The sequence below is a fragment of the Manacus candei genome, unplaced genomic scaffold, assembly GCF_025592945.1.
Source record: "Manacus candei isolate 608988 ecotype Guabito, Panama unplaced genomic scaffold, ASM2559294v1 h1tg000002l, whole genome shotgun sequence".
In the NCBI taxonomy this organism is placed as follows: Eukaryota; Metazoa; Chordata; class Aves; order Passeriformes; family Pipridae; genus Manacus; species Manacus candei.
Window position 1 is genome coordinate 7,443,681 of NW_026138050.1, and position 20,859 is coordinate 7,464,539.

Below are 20,859 nucleotides of genomic sequence, written 5' to 3' on the forward strand. Positions count from 1 at the left end.
GTGAACAGCAATGGGCATAAACTAAAACACAAGAAGTTCGACCTCATCATGAGGAAGAACTTCTTCCCATTGACGGTGGGTGTGGAGTCTTCCTTCTCTGGAGACATTCCAAACCCACCTGGACACGTTCCTGTATCACCTGCACCAGGTGACCCTGCCTTGGCCTGCGGTTGGACTGGATGATCTCCAGAGGTCCCTTCCAACCCAAACAATTCTCTGATTCTATGAAATCTTCCAAGAAAAGAAAAAGGCAATTATTCCTTGCGGCAGTCGGGCTTTGTGAGTCAGCACAGTGCCTCTTCACAGCCATGAATCCCTACCCTGAAAGGGGACATCACCAGCAGAGTTCAGTGAGCAGTTCAAAGAGGCATCTCCTCTTGATAACTCTCCAATGTTCTCCGTAAAAAAAGGCAACAAATCCAAACAATAACCCAGAAAACTAGGAACAGCCTCAGAGGAACGGGATTTCCAATGACCGTAGAAATCCCAGTTGAACAGTGGTGCTTTGTGGGGTAACTTATTTCTTAAAAATCTCTTGGCTTATATTGTTTCACGAAATAGCGCAAGGACTTAACTATTACAGAACAATATACAGAAAATTTCCCACAGCAGAAGGTTATGGATTGTTTGAAAATTTATAAAAAGGATCCTAACTGCAATCTTTAATTTTCCTGTTTAAAATGTTAGCACAAATATTGCAATCTTTAAAGAGCTTACGCATTCCTCAAAAGAACAGAACTGATTAGTACCTCCTATGGAGTTTATCTTTTTTAATAAGTACCCACAGTGTGACAGAAACAAATTTACTTATTTTCAGAGATTAAGAATCAAAGCCTGTCCTCTTACATCACTGTGTGTACAAGTACAGCAGTACAACTCCTTGACAAGCTCCATAGTACTTCTTATCTTACACTTCTAATGCCCTAAGAGAAGAGTTCATTTGAAAAGTTTAATAGATTTGAACTCTAATGGACTAATTATCCTAAACAGATATTGAATATTTTTTGGCATCAAATAATGTTTGATGTAACTACCAGTGAGTTGCCCATTTGAGGACATGTGTTAGGAACCCAAATCCAGTACCTGGAGAATTTGCACTGAAGGCAACAGCGTTTGGCAGAACTCCCCAGGTCTGTGGTATAGACTGTTTGACACAGGCTTGATTGAAATATGTACATTTAATACCTCAGATCTAAACACTTCTGAAAGGATGAATACTGACATAAAAGTAGCTAATAAAAACACTGACAGATGCGTATCTGGAATCTATTTTAATAGATACATTAAAGGCAGAGAGCTGACATCCATTCTCTCTCAACCCCCTTCTCAATTCATGCAGGATATATTCGGAACTTGTTTGTGATCTAAGTTGTTTTCTGACATCTGATTAAATATTGAAACATGTCAGGCCCCAATTAAAGATGACCTAAGGCAGCTTGTGCATCAAACCAACACATGATTTTAATGCAATGGCTATTCTTTGATAAATCAATACAGTTAATTTCTATATACAACAGTTAACAGATATTGGGGAAAGGAGTACTAGAAGTACACAAAAAGTGTATTTGTGACTATTAGCCTTTTCCACTGCTTTCATATTTCTCCTATATGATTTTACTCTTGCCTTCTTTTCTTTCCTCCTTATCTCCCAAAGACCACAGATATTAAGGGAGATGTTAAGTATTTCTAAGGCTAATTAATACCAGCTAAAACATTATAAGATAAATGTTATGCTGCTGTCAGCATAAAGCAAGAAAACCAGCAATCACAATTCCTCCATTTAATGCTTCAATGTATAGTCACTTGGACTGCGAGCTCTGCACATGCCTGTGTTCCTGCATCATGAGGGCAAGAAAATCCTCTCATTAATCTGGATTGGAAAAGCAGAATGATGCTGAACAGAAAGGGGCAGGAAGAGACAGATGGACATTGGCTGCTTTCTACTCATTGCAGAAAAAATGTAATACATTTGGTGACTATCTATTTCTGGGTACAATTAAAGAACTAGATGTGAATTTTTATAAAAATATCCTACGGTAGAAAACTGCTACATGTCCTGATGTCAGGTGGGGTATATGAGTTAGTCTTATAATTTCTCTGTTTAAGGACTGTGTATACAGATATGGAAAGATAGCCTGATACTGCATCAGACACCTTATTAAAATATGAAATTATGGGTACCTGGGTAGGAAAGGGAAGTCAAATCCCTCACCTCAACAGCACTGGAGTAAGCAGTGCCCAAGGCTGTCCAACATCATACATGGCTGAGAATATTTTACTAATCAGGACTATAAGGTTCTTAGCTCTGCTTAGTTCCTTGCTTACAGGTCTTACTTAAAAACCAAACCAAACCAAAAACCACCAAAGCAAAACTCAACCCCTCCCACAAATTTATAAAAAATATTTAAACCTTTTCACTGAGATAAAGGGACCACATTGCTTTAAGTTGTGTATCCGCCTTAAATATCAGCCTTTTTTGAGGAAGAAAAAGAGGAAGAGACTATTTGAAATTTGATTTCTCCTTCAAAGGAAGCCGAGCTACCACAGGGAAACAAGGTGCTGCGCTTTGATGATTCCGTTCCTCGGCTGCCGTGCTGGAATTGGCACTGCCCCACTGGGAAGCAGCATGTGGTGTCTATAACCACAACACAGCACGAGCCAAAATACCAGCACGTGCTCTACAGCCAGTTACCTGCTCAAGTGACACATTCCAGGCGACTGTTGGATTCCTTGCTTATTTCTGAGTGTCCTTGGAGCGAGTCAGACCTCTCCCCTAGCCCCAGGTGGGTTTGGCTGGCACACCTTGGGGCATGTCTCGCATCTGCTCCAAGGTGGGCAGTCAGTGGGACTCTGAAAAGGTCCCAGTCCAATATGATGGGGCTGCAATTTGTGTTACTGGAAAATAAATGAGGTGGGGATGGTCCCTGGGGGCAGCAGTCAATTGATAAGCTAAATCTGCCATAATGCAGTACATAATTGAGCAGATTATACAGAGGTAAAAAGAGCTTCTTAAAATTAAGGAAGGGTGCCTTTCCTTTTTTTTTTTTTTTGAAGCAGAATCTTTAGAGCCTCACCCTGAAGAGCTGGTTAGCTCTGATGTGACAGATTGGGATCACTGGGAGTGAAACATTCCATATACTGTACAAAACCTGACAACAGCCATAATGCCAGCTTTAACAGAGACAGTTTTCAGACACTGGGGATGGGTAGTTGTTTTTTCACCTTCAGGGATTTTAAAGATACCACAAATGTGGCATTTGCCTCAGTACCAAGTCACAGAGATATTTTCCCTACTGATGATCCAGAACCAGTAGTCCCCCTCTTTTTTCTAAACACAATTCTGACTATAAAGGTATCAGGCACTGAAATAATCAGCCAACACAGTATTTCTTCCCATCTGTTAACCTCTTAATTCCAATCAAAGGAATTAAATTAAATACCTCCTTGTACATACTGGCAGACAGGGGCACCTGTCACATGGCTCACAACACCCAGAAGAGCCAGGCCTACACCAGAGTTAGGTCAGGCTGTGAAGAGTTGGATGGACATCTCACAGTATGTACAGCACTGCCCAGCAACCATCAGAGGAGTCACAAGTGGACTGGAGTAAGTAAAGTTATTGTCATGATATATATTCAACAGCAGATTTATGACCAAATCTGATTACTTTTTTTCATTCTCAAAGAACTAAAAGAACTAGAAAGAATATAGGAAAAATTAAGCTTGGTTTAAACAAACGTTACCCACATCTACAACAAACAGCAACATTTCTTTAAGAGTCAAAGAAATCTTTATACAACATTTCTCTTTAGTATATTCTTCCCCCAAATCCTGATCATGGGAAAAGAGAGGGACTCTGAGACATTTTTCCCATGAATGCACTGCAGTAAAAGTGATCACATGCATGTTGTATGTGATATACATCTGCACAGGGGACAGATCCACATGACTGGATCCTGTGGATAATGGATATCTGCATGAAGGGGTTCTGTGGTTTGTTTCACAGGAATAAAAAGGAAAGCGTACATGTTTCATTTTCCTCTTAGCCATGGGAGTGTGCTGGATTGTGAATGGATAGCAGATTACATACATGGATTACATACCATGCATACTAGTGCTCTCCATGCCTCTCTCTCCTTTCCATCTATTCTTCCCACAGAAATTCAGTTTCAACAGTTTTGAGGGAGGCGTATCATGAAACACAGATTTTGTAGAATGGGCTTTTCCATCAGTCACCTTTACTCATTGGCAAGAGTAAAATTCCTTTTCTAAAATACTTGCCATCCAAGATGCTCACACCATCTCATGAACCAAATAGGATTTGTAATCTCACCATGAAATAAGGACATTAAGTGGGTGCTCCCCATTTACCCCTCCTACACTACTCTTGTAAGAAATAGATGCGTCTTCAACCAAATGCAATGCCAAAGTTCTTAACAGAATTATTAATTTAATAAAATATATAAGTAATCAAGGAGTTCAGCTATTTAAAAGCACTTGTGCTTGAAAGAAATTACAGCACAGATGGCACAAAACAAAGAGCTCACTCCTGCTCCAATTAAAAGCTAAACTCTGACTCCCATGATTGCAGACGGAATCACTCCCAGGTACATTTTATTGACAGAAGAAGATCCTTTTCAGCTCATACAGATTTTTGAAGTGCTTGCTATAGCTAAGGCACGTATCTGACTTAGGCAGCTGAACTGGAAATGCTGACTGTCATCTTGACATGAAAACACTCTCCTGCATCTTCACTGAAGAGCACACAGAATTCAAGTCAGGCAATTTCTAGAAATCAAACAACCTTTTGGTACTTTCACATATAAGTGAGGTGGAAATTTTTAATGTGAAAACACAGATAAATCTTTATAAGGTCTTTGACCCACTGAAGTATTTTTCAGTTTTAGTGGGCATTCACAAGTATTTGCTGGGATTGATAAAACAAATTTCTTTCTATTTAAATAAATGTTGCAATCTACTGTTCACATGCAGAAAAGGAAACACGGTGGGAAAAGCTGGAATCTTACCATTAGCATTAGAGAAAAAGGTGCCAGGCAGTTTGCAACAATCAAGAGTTCTTTGCTTATAAAATGCAGAACTAAAGCTTGTAGTATTATGTGTAACATCATGTCACACCTGACAGGGCTGGTTACAGGCAAAGGCAGCAGATTGCTGAAGGGGGAGAGGGAGAGGAGGGGTGAAAATGGCCATGCTCTCACTCCTACTTTGCCAATAACAAAGCCCTGAAAATCAGGTTGGCTCCTGCTGCTGCAGGAATTACAGAATCTATGGGACTGTGGTGGGAACTGTTATTCCCAACAGCAGCATCAGCTCACATTCACCTTCCCCAGCAGCAGCAAAGCAGCAAGACTCTTCCCTGAAGCTCTCCCTCTCAGCCCACTCCTATTGCTTCCCCATCTCAGCAAAACTTCAGTTATGCTTTCAGGGTTGAGAATCCAGACGTAATTTTTGCCACAAAGAAGCACAAATAACAGCTGGAAAGGCATTTACTGCAGTACAGCCCTGAGTAAAAAAGCTAAACTTTTCAGTCTATGTATTGCCTTCTTTAATCTATAAAAGATAAAGACTTTTTAAATGGCAAAATGGAAAACTGTACCATGAATTCTTGGCATAAAATCATGATGAGCAGCATCAAAATGTATGTTTACATGCAGAAGCTTGACAGTCTTAGTAGTATGTAGACCCAGTGCACAGTTTTCCCTTAGCATTCCCAGATGTACACTTCAACCCTGCCTGAAGTGAAAGGACTGTCTCTTGATGAACACAAGCAGGTTTCCATGGTGCATTTTTTCACATGAAATACTAATATATTGCCAATGCCCTCAGTGTCACCAGTTCTGTGTCGAACACAAACAGCCATGGGGAACTACAGGTGCAGGTGCTTAAATTCTAAAAACGTGTTATCACTTCTTATCTGAGCAAGATTTAAACCAGCAGCCCAGAAGTTATTTTATTGCAATAGTAGTAACTTTTAGTGCAGTTTCTACTACATCACACAGAAGGATCGCCCCTGTCCAGGGAATGTACACTTGAAGTAGAAGAAGAAAACCCAACAGATTGGTACAACAGAGTGGACAAATTAGCCCATGTAAAAAGCACTGGGTACCAGACATAAGCCTCCAAATAGCAGTCCCCTGTTACTTGCCCCCAGGTCATTCAGGTTCCTTCCCCACACATAATCTTATTTTTCACTGATTTTCTCATGAGGCAGATAGACCATTTCAGTTTTGAAATTTGAAGTATTTGGAGGGATACTGAGTTACTTGCTAATGGTAAAGGTATGGAAGGGAGATAATTCTCAGCATGATGGCAGATGAGTGTGTTGCTTTTAAAAAATTAATCACTTTACACTCAGAAGTCTCAGAGCCTCTTGACTCTACTGTTCATGCTGAGCTGAAACTCTTTTTCTCTAGCATATCTGTTGTAAGCTCCAGGACTCTGAAAATCAAAAACCAAAGAAAAATATTAAGTCTTTTGACATACCTTGCTTTGCAGGCTTAAAGACTAAGTTAGAATACTTAAGCATTTAGTTTGTTTATTTGGAATCTCTAACTTAAGCCCACCAGTGCTCTCATTAGAATTTAGCATGTCAAAATGTTAAAATCCAATGAAAGTTAATGGCAACATTCTTTTAAATGGAGATTATCGAAGTGGTTGTGGAATAAAGTTTTATAAATAGACTGGAGCAGGCAAACCAGATTAATACCAAGAACACGTGCCAAGTAACAATGCAGTAATGGATTGGTGTTACCACCAATATACTTTTAAATATACTTTTGTTATGTTTGGCTTTACAATAAAGATAAGATAAAGTGCTTTGCCCTTGATTAGATTCAGAGATAGTCTAACGGAGGTACAAGACACCTTTGTAATACAGAAAAATCATTCAGACATTGTTATCTCTGTATTCAAAGCAAGAAGAGGGTCCCACAGTCCTCCCTTCACTGTTACAGGTGAATGATACTTCTGTTCTAAAGTTACCTCTTACTGAAAATATAACTTACCTCCAGATTCACAATCGTGGGTTCAGAAAGGCAGGCTCAGTGTAAGCACAGCACACAACCAGATGCCAGAGCTGCTCAAACAAGGAGCACCTGGAAGGCAGAAACCATTATGTCTTAGTGTCACGCTAAAGTTCAGGTCTGGTACAGTCCTATCTACACCACCCCAAAGAGGTGCAGTAAATTCCACCAGCTGAATCCTCATTGCATTCAGCTGCTCAAAAGACATCACTGGCCAGAACTGCAACTTCCAGTTTAACATCCACAGCTCCAAAAAGAAGCATTTCATAGGGTGGTACTCTAGAGACAGCAACAGTGAACAAAAAGCTCAAGAACTCAGGTTGTTTTTACCCAGGAAACTCCTCCCTTTGGCATATCTCCAGGAGGAACAGGTCACTCGTGGGAGGGAGCTGGGCTGAGAGCACCTTCCAGGTGCTTCCGGGAAGCTCTGCTCTAATTCCAGCAAGGGCATCATAGGAATTTATTTCTCCTCACTCCTGTTTTAGCACTTCAGCTTCCCTCTCTCTTCTTCAACAGCTTATGTCTCACTGGTGTCACAGGAAACAACAATATTTGCTGTCTGACAGGGATAATTTCTCAGCCTTGGCTTGGCTATGTGCACACTCTCCACACTCTCCCTCACTGTAACACACCCATTAAACAGTGTAACTTGCCCTGTATAAACTGCAATATGGAGAAGTAAGAGGTTAAACCTCTGAAGCACAGGTGCTAATAGGCTTTAATTTCAAATAGGATGGGAACAGCAGGAAAAAACGTTCAGTGGGTCCTAGAGTCTGGATAAAGATGCTAATCCACCCCAGTGCTACCTCCTTTCCCACTTGCAGCTCTGCAAACCATGTTGTGCTGCAGGTAAAGGTTGTGCCCTGAAGGCCAGAGACAGAGAGTCCTGCCTTAAATTTAGGCAAAGAATATGGGAAGGAAGGAGAGGGAAAAGCTCACTGTTTCAGACTCCATTTTACACAAGTTAGTGCTTAGCACAGTGTAATGCTACCAGCAGCAGAGAGCTGCTAATGCTACCTGACAGCCTTCCTCCATTACCTCGTGCTCTGGGTAAGTCCAACAATGTCCTGGCTGTTTGTCTTGGTCAGGCCTCTGGTTTGAGGCATGACTGAAAAAGCTGATTAGTAAACTCCCTGTAACCCACCTTCACAACAGAGGTCTGGCCCTGCTGGATGCTGAGACACCCCACTGGTGTGTGCCCTTCCCCTGAGCAGGAGGAGGGAGAGACTCCACTCACCACTTGGAGCTGGGGTTTGCACCTCCTGGGTGGATGATCCTGCACTGCTCTGTGCCTCGGGGGGGCTGGTCCTGGCTCCGTCCAGCGCCAGCCTCAGGCTCTGGAGCTGTGATGCATCCAGATGCTCCCGCTGTGATCCCGTAACCATGGCGGCATTTTCAGGGCCCAGGTTTGCTATTTGTTCTGGGGACAGTGCCTGGGAGGAATAAAAGACAGAAAAACTGGTTTAGGCTGTCAGTTATAGAAGGCAGGTAAGGAATCAGAAGTCAGCACAGTCTTGCATTTGGAATGAGGGACAGTAGCCTTCAACATTGTGTTGCTATAAAAGAGCTCAATAGAGCTTAAAAAAATCCTCTGTATTCATTTACTTCCCTGACCACTCATCTATCCTTCACTTTTCTCTTTGATGCTGGGAGCTGACAGCCTGAGAAGCTTTCTATGCCAGCACTGTATTGGACATTTCTTCAATATTTTGTTGGAGTTTAATTTTCCAGCCATTTCTTTTCTGATTTTGCTCAAAGACTGATGGCATTGTGCATCCTCTTGTGTTTTCATTTGCTTCCTCTTACATCTGCTCCTGAGCAACCTCACTTGAACCGACATTTGACCTTTCATTATAGTTAGCAGTAGAGCAATGAGATGAAAAACCCCCATGCTTTAATCTCATTATCCAATTTTCTCTTTTAGATTGAAAATCTTCCCAGTTTGGTCATATTAAATTTAAAAATTAAACATGGCAATCATAATCTTACAGTAATTATATCACATAGCAATTACCCAGTTTGCATTATTGGGCATGCTGGATTGCTTTGCTTCTAGTTAACATTCTGCAGTCATAAGCATTTTAACCCTCCTACACAACAAGCCTTCTTTCCTGCAACAATTCTGCATCCAGGTTCTACTTTGGGAAGACAAAATTCCCCTTCCAAGTAGGTCAGATGATGGAGCAAATCCTTGCCCATTTTTCATTGTCTGCCAAAGGTGAGCTCGTTTAAACTGAGCAAATTCATGTCAATACTTACAGGTCCGATTTTGAATTGAGCTTCCTTTTAACTCAGTTAAAGTCCATAATACAATGCAATTTTTCATTAATAAAAATCTGAATAATATATACAGCTGCAAAAGGAAGCCATACAAAACCTGAGTGAAACCAAAATCTGCTTTGAGTCTTTCAAACACAGAAAACTCTTCCAAAAAGGTGCCCTGTTATTTGTTAAGCACTTTTTGTAGTATCATTACCACTCTCACAAACAGAAATCTCTGCTATTTGATGGAAACTCTACAAGATGCTATAGATCTGTTTTTCAAAGAAATAGTTTCACTGAGGGCATTTCAGGCTTATCTAAACTGTCAGTGGTGCTGTGCAGAACAGTCAGTGTTCAAGGAGTTTTTCTCTTTTATGGGAGCTGACACAGTTAACTATCTGTTTAGCTCATCTGCCCATAAGTACATTGCTTGCCTGAGCATCTGAGAGAGACCAGCCTAGGCAGAATATTAATCTTGTCACTAAGTCAAATAAAGTCTGGGGCAATGATCTCAAGATCCCTGTTCTAATTTCTGGTCCACATTCAGAACTGCTGTAATTAGATGTAATTCCTTTCCGATCTGTATCTGTCTGTACAATCTGTTTTGTCAGAGCTAACTCAGTGGAATGCTGCCAGATTTTAGGTTAATAAAACAGCTCTTACACACTCAGCAGAGAAATTTGTAGCTGTTATAGCACCCTTGCAAATGTTAATAAACAGAGAAGAAAACCCAGATTTTAATACGATACTGCTAAAAAGAGAGTCTGTTCCCTGCTTTTTCTTTGGGATGCATTCTGAATAATAAATAAAGCTTGTCCAGCATATTTCATCACAAGTACAGGTGATACAGCTCAAAGTTAATGTTTCAGATCCTTGATGGTCTCTCACTTAACAGACCATAGAGAAATTTTTGCTGAAACCCAAAACCTATAAATCAGTGCAGCAGTTTATTTATAGTAGAGTAAAAATGATAGAAATTTAGTCACTTCTTCATAACAGAGCTCTTACTTGGAAAATTTCAGGAGGTATATGTCTCACTGCTGCTGGCTGGAAATACGGCATCAAGGTTTTATCAAAAGCTTTTAATTCATCCTCATTCAAACCACCTAGAAAACCCAAACCATAGGAACAAAACTCAGTTAATGTTCTTTTTATTAGATTTATTTTTTAAGCTAATACAAGTTTTAAGCATTTATACAAAATATCTAATAAGTAGTTTATTACAGGGCGTTATAGAGAGAGAGACTGGTTCTCTTTTTGTTTGTTTGTTTGTTTTTCATTATCTTTCAACATTACAGATCATCTGACCTTAACCATTGTATGGAATGTGCTCTACCCAAGTTATTTTATCTTGGAAAAGAGAATGATTAAAGTCAATAAAATAATAAACAGTGTTATTAGTGAATGTTTGTTACAGCCCCTTCTGATGCAAGATTAGGGAGTATAATCATGCACTGGGAGCTACTTCTTCAGCCATTAGGTAGTTCCAGTGTGGAATCATTGCCACAGACATCGGGGATGCTAAAATTTATGGGAGTTCAATGTGCAGTTAAACGATCACAGGGAAACAAATCCATGAACAAAATGGTGTGTGACCCCTGGCTCAGGGAGCCTCCAAGGCTGTGAGAGCACTCTGGAGAAGTGTCACTGCAGGCCAGTCCTGCCCTTTTGCTGTTCCCTGGGCAGCCCATTCTTTCCCCTGTTGGAGGCAGGATGCTGTGTCAGCACTGCTCCGACCCAGTGCAGCCACTCCTGTAGCAGCCTGGTGCACAAAGAGTGTCTCTGGAATCCTGGTTGGTTTTGCCTTCTTTGATTTACCCCTTCCAACTTACAGGACCCAAGAGACTTCAGGCTGTGCTTCCCAAGGTCAGTTTGGCTGGATGAGAGAGAACCCTATGGAGAATACCACAACTTTTCCTTATTGCCAGTGAAATTGCTGGATGTCCATCCCTGCAGGTGACTCCTCTCTGGAAGAAATGTCTTTTGCCAGTCTAGAAAAATTCACTGCTATGTGAACCTGTCTCTTAAAGCTGAATAACAAGACTTCACAACCAACACCATCTGGAGCCTGAATTTTGTTACCTGCTATAGCACCAATTTCCTGTAAGACAGAGCCATTCCAGCTGGTAGCAGCACCAAACACAGATTCTGTCATCTTCTTAAACTGCCTCAGAACAGGGGTGCTACAAACCAACAGGCCAATTCTTGCAACTGCAGCACTGCAAAAGGCAACAAGGGCAAAATTACATGCTGCAGTCAACATGCAGTGCTAAATATGCCTGGAATATGCATAGTCTGCTGTAAGATGACTGTTGAACCCAATTGTCAATTTAAAATATATGTGCACAAATTGCATACAAAAGTTTAAGGCTTTAAGCAAAATCCTGGATTTCTCAATGCAATATTTAAATAGTGGGATATAAATGGCAGAGGGAACCTAAAATAGAACATGTTTTAAACAATTGCTGTACGCTTTCCATAACAGTTATTGCCTTTCTAAAAACATTTAAAATGTAAAATGGTGTCCTTTGGGCTCTGAAAATCTTGACAGAACAGAAATGGGACAATAAATTTTATCAATAGAGACACTAATAAATATTTCATTAAGTATAAAGTGTGGTACCTGAATTCAGCAGTCCTTATGGACATGATTTCTGTGGAGTTCAAAGCACAGAGAATAGCTCCTAATCCAACTAAATCAAAGCTTTTCAGTGTGCTGATGGTCTGGCCAGAGTCTTCTAGAAACCCTTCCAAAATAGATCTTGCCTACAAAAGCAGTGAGACAGTAAGCATGAACAGAGTAAATAGAATGGAAGGTTTTGTTATTAGAAGCTTCAGAGCTTCCCAGAAGCTCTGGAGCATAAATATATATCCTGAGCCTCCCCAATGTATGGCCACGGCCTTCAGGAGGAGCACTGTCACCACCTATATGTGACACTTAAACAGGGCACTGTTACACAACCACTTCCCAACTACAAATGGTGTGAAAACACTCTGTACCTCCTCTGCCAGGTCACAAGGAAACCCTACACCAGAAGAAATGGGCATTGGATTGCCAGCAGAAATGCCCAAATCAGTTAAATTGCTAGAAGAAAACATACAATACTAATGGGATCAATATGTAGTTTTTATTTGTTTTAATATTCAGGTTGCCTTGTCTTATTTAAGTGTCATATATAGGTGGTGACCTCTCTTTAAGATTAATTTTCAGATATGAATGGGATGTTGGTATCAAAGTGCCTTTGCAAGCCAAAGTAATTTAGAACTGTGCTTGTCCTAAACCATTTAAAAACTGTGAGTCTAGCTCAAGCCAAAGGCATCCTCCAAAGTCAGTGGAAGAAACAAGCATCTTCCAAGATTTCCTTATCTATCCACAATGCTGAACCTCAAATGAGTAGCTTAAAGTAGCTGCCTGACTTTTAGACAACTGAAGGTAGGCAGGATCCCTTAACCAGCTATTCTTACTGACAGCAGGAAACTTCAAAAGAAAACTGATATTGTATAAAATCCTCCCAAGTGCTTCCTTCGGGAAGGAATGCTCTGATGCTCTTCAGAACAAGAATCTATTAAACAGATTTGTGATATTCTGCCAAAACTGCCACTGTGCAACCACAGAACCCTGATGGTAAGGGCCACAAAGTCAGAAATCTGCTGCTGCTAATTGCATATACAAATAAAAGCTTTTAATTCTTACTGTGAAAGTTCCATTGACATAACTAGAATTCGAGGAAAGAAAGATGAGAGGAGTATATTTGCTAATAACAGGATCTAGAGCAATGGTTGCTGGGGTTGAGAGCACACCACCTCTGCAGTGGTTACTTTAGTTAGGAAGGACTGGTGTCTCCCAGCTGTAGTGTCTGTTCCAGGGCCAGTGTGAGAGGAGCTGCTGACCTCTTTCTACTACTTAGTGGGCAAGTGCTAAAGAACACACTCGTCAGCACCCCAGTTAACAGTGATTGATGTCCTCTTGGCCACCTCACCAGGGCAGCCAGCACCAGGCAGACACCAGTGCTGACCTACCTGCCCACTTCCACCAGGGTCCCAGCTGCAGGAGAGCAGCAGGGAGCAGTGTGGGTCCCTGGATCTGTTTCCTAGGCCATTCCAGGACTTCAGTCCCAAAGGGTGTGAAGCCAGAGCCCTTCACCGGGAGTACATTCAATAAGATACTTACCTGGGTAAGAGTCCACTCTGTTTGCTGACTAAGTACAGAAACAGTGTCGATGGAATGCAAATCCAGCTCCTGGATTTCGTGCTCAGTGAGGGCCAGAGCAATGCGGCCCAGGGAAACAATGTGGTAACTCTTCCAGTCAGGCAGCAACCCCCAAACCTTTAGAAGAGATTAATTAATGTCTGTTAGGCCATTAGGAGTCTTCTTCTCTATACAGCATTCTCAAACCCCTTGTTTTAAAAAGTCACAAAACCTGTAGTATTCCTCGTTGCACACAAAAAGCAGAGCTTAGGTATTGTGAAGGTTTTTGAGGTTCTACACCAATTATGCTTAGTTTATCTAAAAATGCTGCAATTTTTACAGCTTGGCCTTGTTGATAAGTCAGAACAGGGACTGCTGGAAGTGTGGCTGTAGGAGCAAAACCACTAAACCCATTAAAAATGGGAATCTGTGCCTAGATCCACACTGTTACACTGCTACCACAAAAGCAGTATCTGGACTACCCAGGCTTCTACCCAGCTGCAGTCACTCCGGGGAACTGACTTTAAATTGCTTTTGTGACCAGTCACCACGGCTCAGTCACTGACAAAGAAAGCAGAAATCAAAGTGGAGAATTGGGTAATACAGATAAATAGCCAGTTCCTAAAGTTCTGATTTCTCACTTGTGTTCATACAACATTAAAATAAAAAATAACTTAAATGTGATTGTACAGATACAGTTAAACTTATAAAGCTTTGTGAAAAATGAAAGAAATAAGCAGGGTCTCTTCCAAATCAGTACCAATGTATTTAAATGGACAGGTTCCCCTGCTTTTAACTTCATCTGCGGTAAAGTTGCAGTGATTGAAAAGCTGTCACAGATCAACCCTAAGGAAATTTTGATTTCAGAAAAGGTCTGCCTGAATAAAGAATACAAAAAGTCCATCAAGAACTGAACTTTCAGAGGCCAGAACTATCAGTTACATTTAGTTGGCAATGACAGAAGACAGTAGTCGGTGGTCAGTGTCTCTCCGGATGTGGCCAATTGCCTTTACAGAAAAAGACACTGGGTTTTGGCTGGAGGAATTGACTTGAACAAGACAGGCATAATTTAAAAAAGAAAAAAAAAAGCTCACTTTAAAGTTCTCATGTATTTCAGCAACTCTCCTTTATGTCAGTCAATACATGACAGTTTTCTAGTACAAGACTGTGCTTCTAACTTCACTTAGAAAATAAAAACTAAAAGCCCAATGCTGGGCTAAGCTGGTGGTTCATGCTGTCTGATTCATGAAAATATTTACTCCATTTTCAGGACAGCTACAATTTAAGTTTTGTCCAAAAAATTAGAAAGGACAGAGCTAATAAGGACTTGCTGAAGACTATCTGCAGTTGCCTACTAAAAAGTGTTTGCACCTCCAGATACTTATGAATTTGTACAACCTCCATAAAATATAGAAGCAGGGCTCTGGAATCTGAATCTCTGGAATTAAGTACTCCTTACACAGAGGTGCAGACTCTCTGCTGTTCATACCAAGGTGCATATCAGGGCTGCCGAGGTGCTTTTCCCAACTGTGACCCTCAGGTTAAGGATTTGTTTAAGAGTCACGTTGCTGGACCTGCACCTCCCAACTGAGTTTCCACAGACCTTTTATGTTGTTTTTACGATGTCATAAAGAAACACACAAAGGATCTAAGCCTGGGAAATGTCAATCCCTTCCAAAGAAAATAGACAGTAAAAAGCTCTAGCCCAATTTTAAAGCTCCTAATTCTCTAGCTGAAGAGATACAGGAAACACATGCAGGAAAAAATGTCCTGTGTCTCTGTCCTGATCTAGGTCATCAACTGCAGAGTTTGAAGTACTTCATAAATAGTATTATCTGACAGTGCTGGGTAAATTCTCAGGTATAGCAATATAAATAACACAACACATGAAACTGAAACACTCCTTTGTCCTCATTCACCTGGGCACCACAGATCCATACATCTGTCACTATTGCATAGCTGGGAGACCTTCCACTTACAAGTGAGCTAAGCTTCCTACTTTCATTAAGACACAATCTGATATCTAGACTTCTTGTATTAGTTTGGAACAATGAGTAGAGTATGCATTTTCTTTTAGGGGAAATCAATCAATTTAGAAGAAATTAAAGCAGGCTTAATGAAACCTTTAATCAAAGATGCCCTTTAGTTAATAACATAACAGCACATAATTTCAAAGAGCTTTGCCTGTACTGTCTGATTTCTGATGCTTCACGTTCAGTGTAACACCATGTTGCATTTTGCAAATTAATATATAGGGAGTGTGCCTTAGCCTAAAAGCAATCTGTCTTACAAACACTCACACACAGAATATAATTCCATTTAGTGCCCTACAGCTCTGTGTACCTTTGAACTGAATAGAGCCAGAATGAGAGGGTATTAACCTTGCTGGCAATTTCCCTACAACAGATACCACTCTGTAAATACACCAATATGTTGCAGTGCTGTAAAATATTTTAGTTCCCACTATCTCAGTGGAACACTTTTTTAATTTCCTTCTGGGATTACATTTTTTCCCCTTTTTCTACACACATGTCTGTGCTGACAGAGGGAAGCTTTCTGAGAAGGATGCATTTGATGCCTGTTGTCCTACTGCAGCAAGGCAGCAGAGACACAACTGCAGAGTCACCATCTGCTTTGGGAATCTGGTCAGTGCCACTTCTCTTCAAGCACCTACAGTTCTGGTGCTTTAAAAGCTGAGCTTCACTGCTAAAAATTGCATTGTTGGCCTTACCTACCCAAAGTCCATTTTCAGCTCCACTGCTGTGGCTGCAGCTGCTGGTTTAAGGAGTTGTCCCCTGCTCCTGCTTTCCTCCAGAGGTCACATCCCTCAAGACCTCCAAGCCTCTGCACTTGTACTACTTGCAGCCAACTGCACTTGTAGATGCTCCCCAACCTCATTCTGTCAGAATGATCTGATGGAACCTAAAAAGGACTTTTAAAATGTTGGATCATTTTGACAGAAGGGGATTACAGAGTGGCCATGAAGAGATGGAAGCAGAGAGCAGATAACCTCCAGCAGATGCTGGTGACAGGAAGCTGAAGACAGGCTGGGGATGGTAACCTCTTCACCTCTGGGTCTCCTGCGACCAAAACAACTTGTCTTACTGCACCCTGAGGCTTTTCCTGGTCACCCCCAGGGAGAAGTGCAACATCAACAACAGGCATGGAGCGAGCTCTGACTTCTTCCCCAGCCCACAGCAGGCCAAGGCAGGGCTGCTCAGAGCCCAGACACTGTGCTGGTGCTGTGCCCCAGACACAGACACTGCTGACCTGCCCCCAGCACAGCCCCGTCCCGAGTGCACTCCCAGGAAAGACAGACTAAATGCAGTTGGGGTCTTTTTTCTCCCTAAAATTTCCCACAGATGGGTCTGTCTGTCCCTGCCTGTGACAAGAAGGTGGGAGAATGAGCTTTATTCAGCTAAAAGCAGTCTCTTTCAGTCAGTTTGGTTTTACACCACTGTAAGCTATATTTAACACTGATGTAGACAGTTTAACATGCCAAGCTGAACTCCCAGCAGGGCAATCAACAGCCCCTAGTGCTGCTTGCTGATTTTTCATTTATGAAACAAAAGTGAGGAACAAACAGAAAACTAATTCAAAAGTAAAAACATTTAACTTTTCCAGCTGCCAATAGCTCAGAACTACTTGCCTGTTGACTCTGAAGCAACAGCAATAGTCTTCTATCACCATCTCATATTATTTTTCCAATAAACCATAGATATTCTTGCAGCAGCAGTGACATTGACATAGCACAGTTATTTTAGAACTGCATAGTTCAATAAGAACAAATCAAATTACAGATTTAATTTCCCTTCACAGACAGGATAGTTACCTGCTTGGCTTTTTCCTTCAAGGCAGTAAGCTGGGAGTTGTTAAAACCTGAGACAGTCCCAAGAAGTTCCACATTTTTGTCAAAAGTCCCTGGGTCCATGCATTTCAGTTCCTGATCTGACCAGAAGATATTTGCTTCTGCTAATTTAATTATTTCGTCTGAAGAAGGAACTCTGGTTCCCAGGCAATCTGGAAAAAAAAAGTCAAATAGCAAGAGTTTTCTTCAAGGAGACTGAAGAAAATAAATTGAACCAATATAGATATATAAGAGAGAGTCAGACTATGATGTGATATTGATAAATTGATTGTTTTGTAATGAAATATTTTAAAAAATACTTACATTCCTAATGTCCTGGATATAAAACTAGAATTTGCCTAACTTGCAAGAAATTGATTATATTCTTTACACTCCAAAGGCTGGACAAGAAAATAACAGCAGACACGTATTTCAGAACAGTTACAATGCAGGATGGCAGAATAAAACTAAATTCTGGACATTTGCAATGAGAATAACCAGTATAGTGCAAGTTTCTTTCAAGTCTAATTCCTTAAAGGCATCAAAACCCAGGCTTATTCTGAGGTAAAACGGGGCCTTGCTTCAGTAAGAGTGAAATGCAAATCCTTGGGATGACCCTCGTGGAAGCCTCCAAAAATTCACCAAAAACTGCTGCAGCTGAATGAACTCCACATTCCAACAGTGAATCCACCAGCAGTGTAACAGGAGAGGTGCTTTTACTCTGAAACGCCCTGACAAAGATGTATGTCTTGTAAGACTTGCCTGACATTTAAACAAGGTGCAGACAGGAGCTGGATGTGTCAGAGAAGCACAGTTGCTTGTTCTTTATGTCAAAGCCTGTTGTTAAAATGTCAGGATCTGGAGAGGGCTGTTCACTCACCACAGAACTGTTTGGACAGACAAACTGCCTTTAGAAATCTTATTTACAGGCAGGTTCTGGCCCTATGCACGATCAAACCAGACAGTTTCCATTGTGTATTTTAACAAATCCTGGTCTTTGTTGGCATAATCTACCTCTAATGTTGATGGAAAGCAGAAATTAGAATCCTAATGTGGTTGTTTACTGCTCTCTCTCTCTCCTGTCACTCATTTAGGAAAACCTTATTAAATAATTATCTAAACCAAATAATCCCTACATGTCTTCAGATACGGCCATTACCAGTAAAAAGCATGAATTTCACAGATGCTGTGCCTGAGCTGAGCTCCCCCAGACAAATAAATTAAAGCGAGGATGTACAAAGTAGATTTGTACTTTGAAAGGAGGCAGAGGAGGGATTTATTTGCATCAAAGGAAGCTGCAGCAGTGGATAGAACACTGAAAAGACTGAATCTGTTGAGCAAACGAAAATGCAGTTCAGCTCCCACTGTACCAGCTGATGTTCTGCTCTCCCTTTACACCTCCCTCTTGTGCAGCTGCCCTGTTTCCCTTTCCCCTGCTGCAAAAGGTCAGCTTTTCTCACATAAATACTGCCTATCCAGGCCCACTGCAGCTCCCTTCCCCAGGTCATGAAAACCTGAGACTTCGTGTCCTCGGACAAACCGTTGATTTTATTATTTGTAACACACCGGGTACATTGGTGTGACCACAGAGGGAAACACTGATTAGACTTCTGACTTTGCTTCCTGGATGTCATGCTACTTCAGTCTTCCTTTTGATATAACTTTAGTTTGATGAAAAACATCTATATATTATAACATCTCAGTGCTTGTGGTGAGAAACTTGAATTCTTTCTCCAGCACTGGCACTGCTCTCTGGTAGCACTCTGGACACACAATTTCAAAGCTTTGCCTTGCATGTTCCATCCTGCCTCAAGCACTACCTTTGTTTTTATCTTGATGTGGACATGGATGTAAGAACTCTGTCACTGGTAATTGCTACTGTTATTAGTATTAGCTCCCAAGTATTTCAGGTAAGAGAAAGAATACATATTATTTAGGAATATAGCCAGATCATGTACCTTATCCAAAGAAAATGATCCACTTGTCACCAGAGATTCTGATAGATTAGTGTGGTTGCTAATTAAAATACCTTTTAGATGATAACAAACTTTGTCCATTTGGACAGAAAAAACACAGTGCCACCACTGTCAGCTCTAGGAACAGACGAGTCACCATATGCTCATGTCTGGCAAAGGATTAACTACGTGCAATCTTTTGGCACAGGGGTAACTTGTCACCTTCACAGGTTTTTAATTTGAGGATTTTTACTTAGATTACAAAGGAAAGTAAAAATAAGCAAAAAAAGTAAAAATAAACAAAACCCTCTAATTCAAATAATTCATCTTTTTTCCTTTGTGCACTCAGAATCATTCCAGGAGATGCCTAATCATGCAATCCTGTAATGAAATTAAGTATTTCAGCAATCATACAACTACGGGCAACAGAATGAAGACTCTCACTGCTTTTGCTAAAAGTCTGAAACTCTTTAGGTTACTCAATGCTTTCTTTTTTATTATTCAGCTTCTCAGAATGCATTTGGTGACAAAGTGAAACAAAGTCTGTTTGAATTGCACCACCACAGCCCCAAATGGCCCCACTGTGAACCAGGCACTTTACAGAGATACCAGGCAAATACTGACCAGGCGTGGTGAGAGATGAGGGGGTGTTGGCAGTGGCATTGGAGACAGACTGAAACACAGTTGATAAAAGCTCTTCAGCTGAAGAAACTGGTCCAATTGTCTTTGCTATTTGTAAAATGATGTCTGGGAACTTCAAATGGAAAAAAAAAAAAAGAAATAAGTCTTCTTTCTCCCTTTTAAAACAAACCAATTTGGCAGAGAAAGACTTGTGCAGACCTTAGCAAATCAGGGGTTAGTTACAGCTCAGCCTCCTTCCTATTGTGCAGATGTTTCAGAAGAGAGTAAATTGGCTGCTACTGAAAGGTCAACAGCATACATTTGAGGGGAAAAAATTAGAAACAAAGCAAATTCTGAGTGATTCTCTCTCTTGGATGCTCTCTCAGTTTCTGGCAACACCTGAGCACTGCCTGATTGGAGTTTGTGTCCAGACCCTCCTGGAACAATGAATTTCACTATTCTGTATGGGCTTTATTTTGTTTGTCTTAAATTTGCCAGACAAGTGTAAGAATTGAGGATAGGGACCCAACTAAATGATGAGAAATAACTTTGACCTGTTTGCCTTCTTCAGGCTTTTTTTGAGCTCTTTCCTCCACCCTGCTGGACACCTTCCTTTCCTTTGAAGAGTCCTGTTCTATTTGGTCAATTATAAGTTTTACCTCCAGTGGAAAAGTTGCTGACTGTGCTCACATATTTCTGCTGAAGAATGAATTCCTCATTCCAGTATAGTTTACTCCTATACATAAAAATTTTAAGCTTGTAGGAACTAAAGAGGGCAAAGAGACTCCAAAGTGCAATGCTGAGTCCATCAGTTATCATTCATGTGCTACACTGGCCCTGGGGCAAAGGGCCATGTGAGTAAATGCTAATTTGATCCATATGATTCCATTAATAACAGGATAAGAAATGTAACTTTTATGGTTGGAAGGCAAGGGAATGGAG

General features: G+C 40.9%; 1 protein-coding gene across 1 annotated transcript in view; it reads right to left on the reverse strand.

Annotated features, from left to right (window-relative positions):
- Nucleotides 1-1,327: 1,327 nt before the first annotated feature.
- The window catches only part of OTOA (otoancorin), a 35,840-nt gene continuing 16,308 nt past the window's right edge, over nt 1,328-20,859 (reverse strand). The window contains exons 21-29 of the mRNA XM_051782632.1: nt 19,921-20,050; nt 17,327-17,514; nt 13,477-13,632; nt 11,929-12,071; nt 11,388-11,524; nt 10,314-10,411; nt 8,281-8,476; nt 7,026-7,115; nt 1,328-6,459 (exon numbers count right to left, since the gene is read on the reverse strand). Of these exons, the coding sequence (XP_051638592.1) occupies nt 7,048-7,115; nt 8,281-8,476; nt 10,314-10,411; nt 11,388-11,524; nt 11,929-12,071; nt 13,477-13,632; nt 17,327-17,514; nt 19,921-20,050 (1,116 nt within the window). The 3' untranslated portion in view covers nt 1,328-6,459; nt 7,026-7,047. The remainder of the gene's footprint in view (nt 6,460-7,025; nt 7,116-8,280; nt 8,477-10,313; nt 10,412-11,387; nt 11,525-11,928; nt 12,072-13,476; nt 13,633-17,326; nt 17,515-19,920; nt 20,051-20,859) is intronic.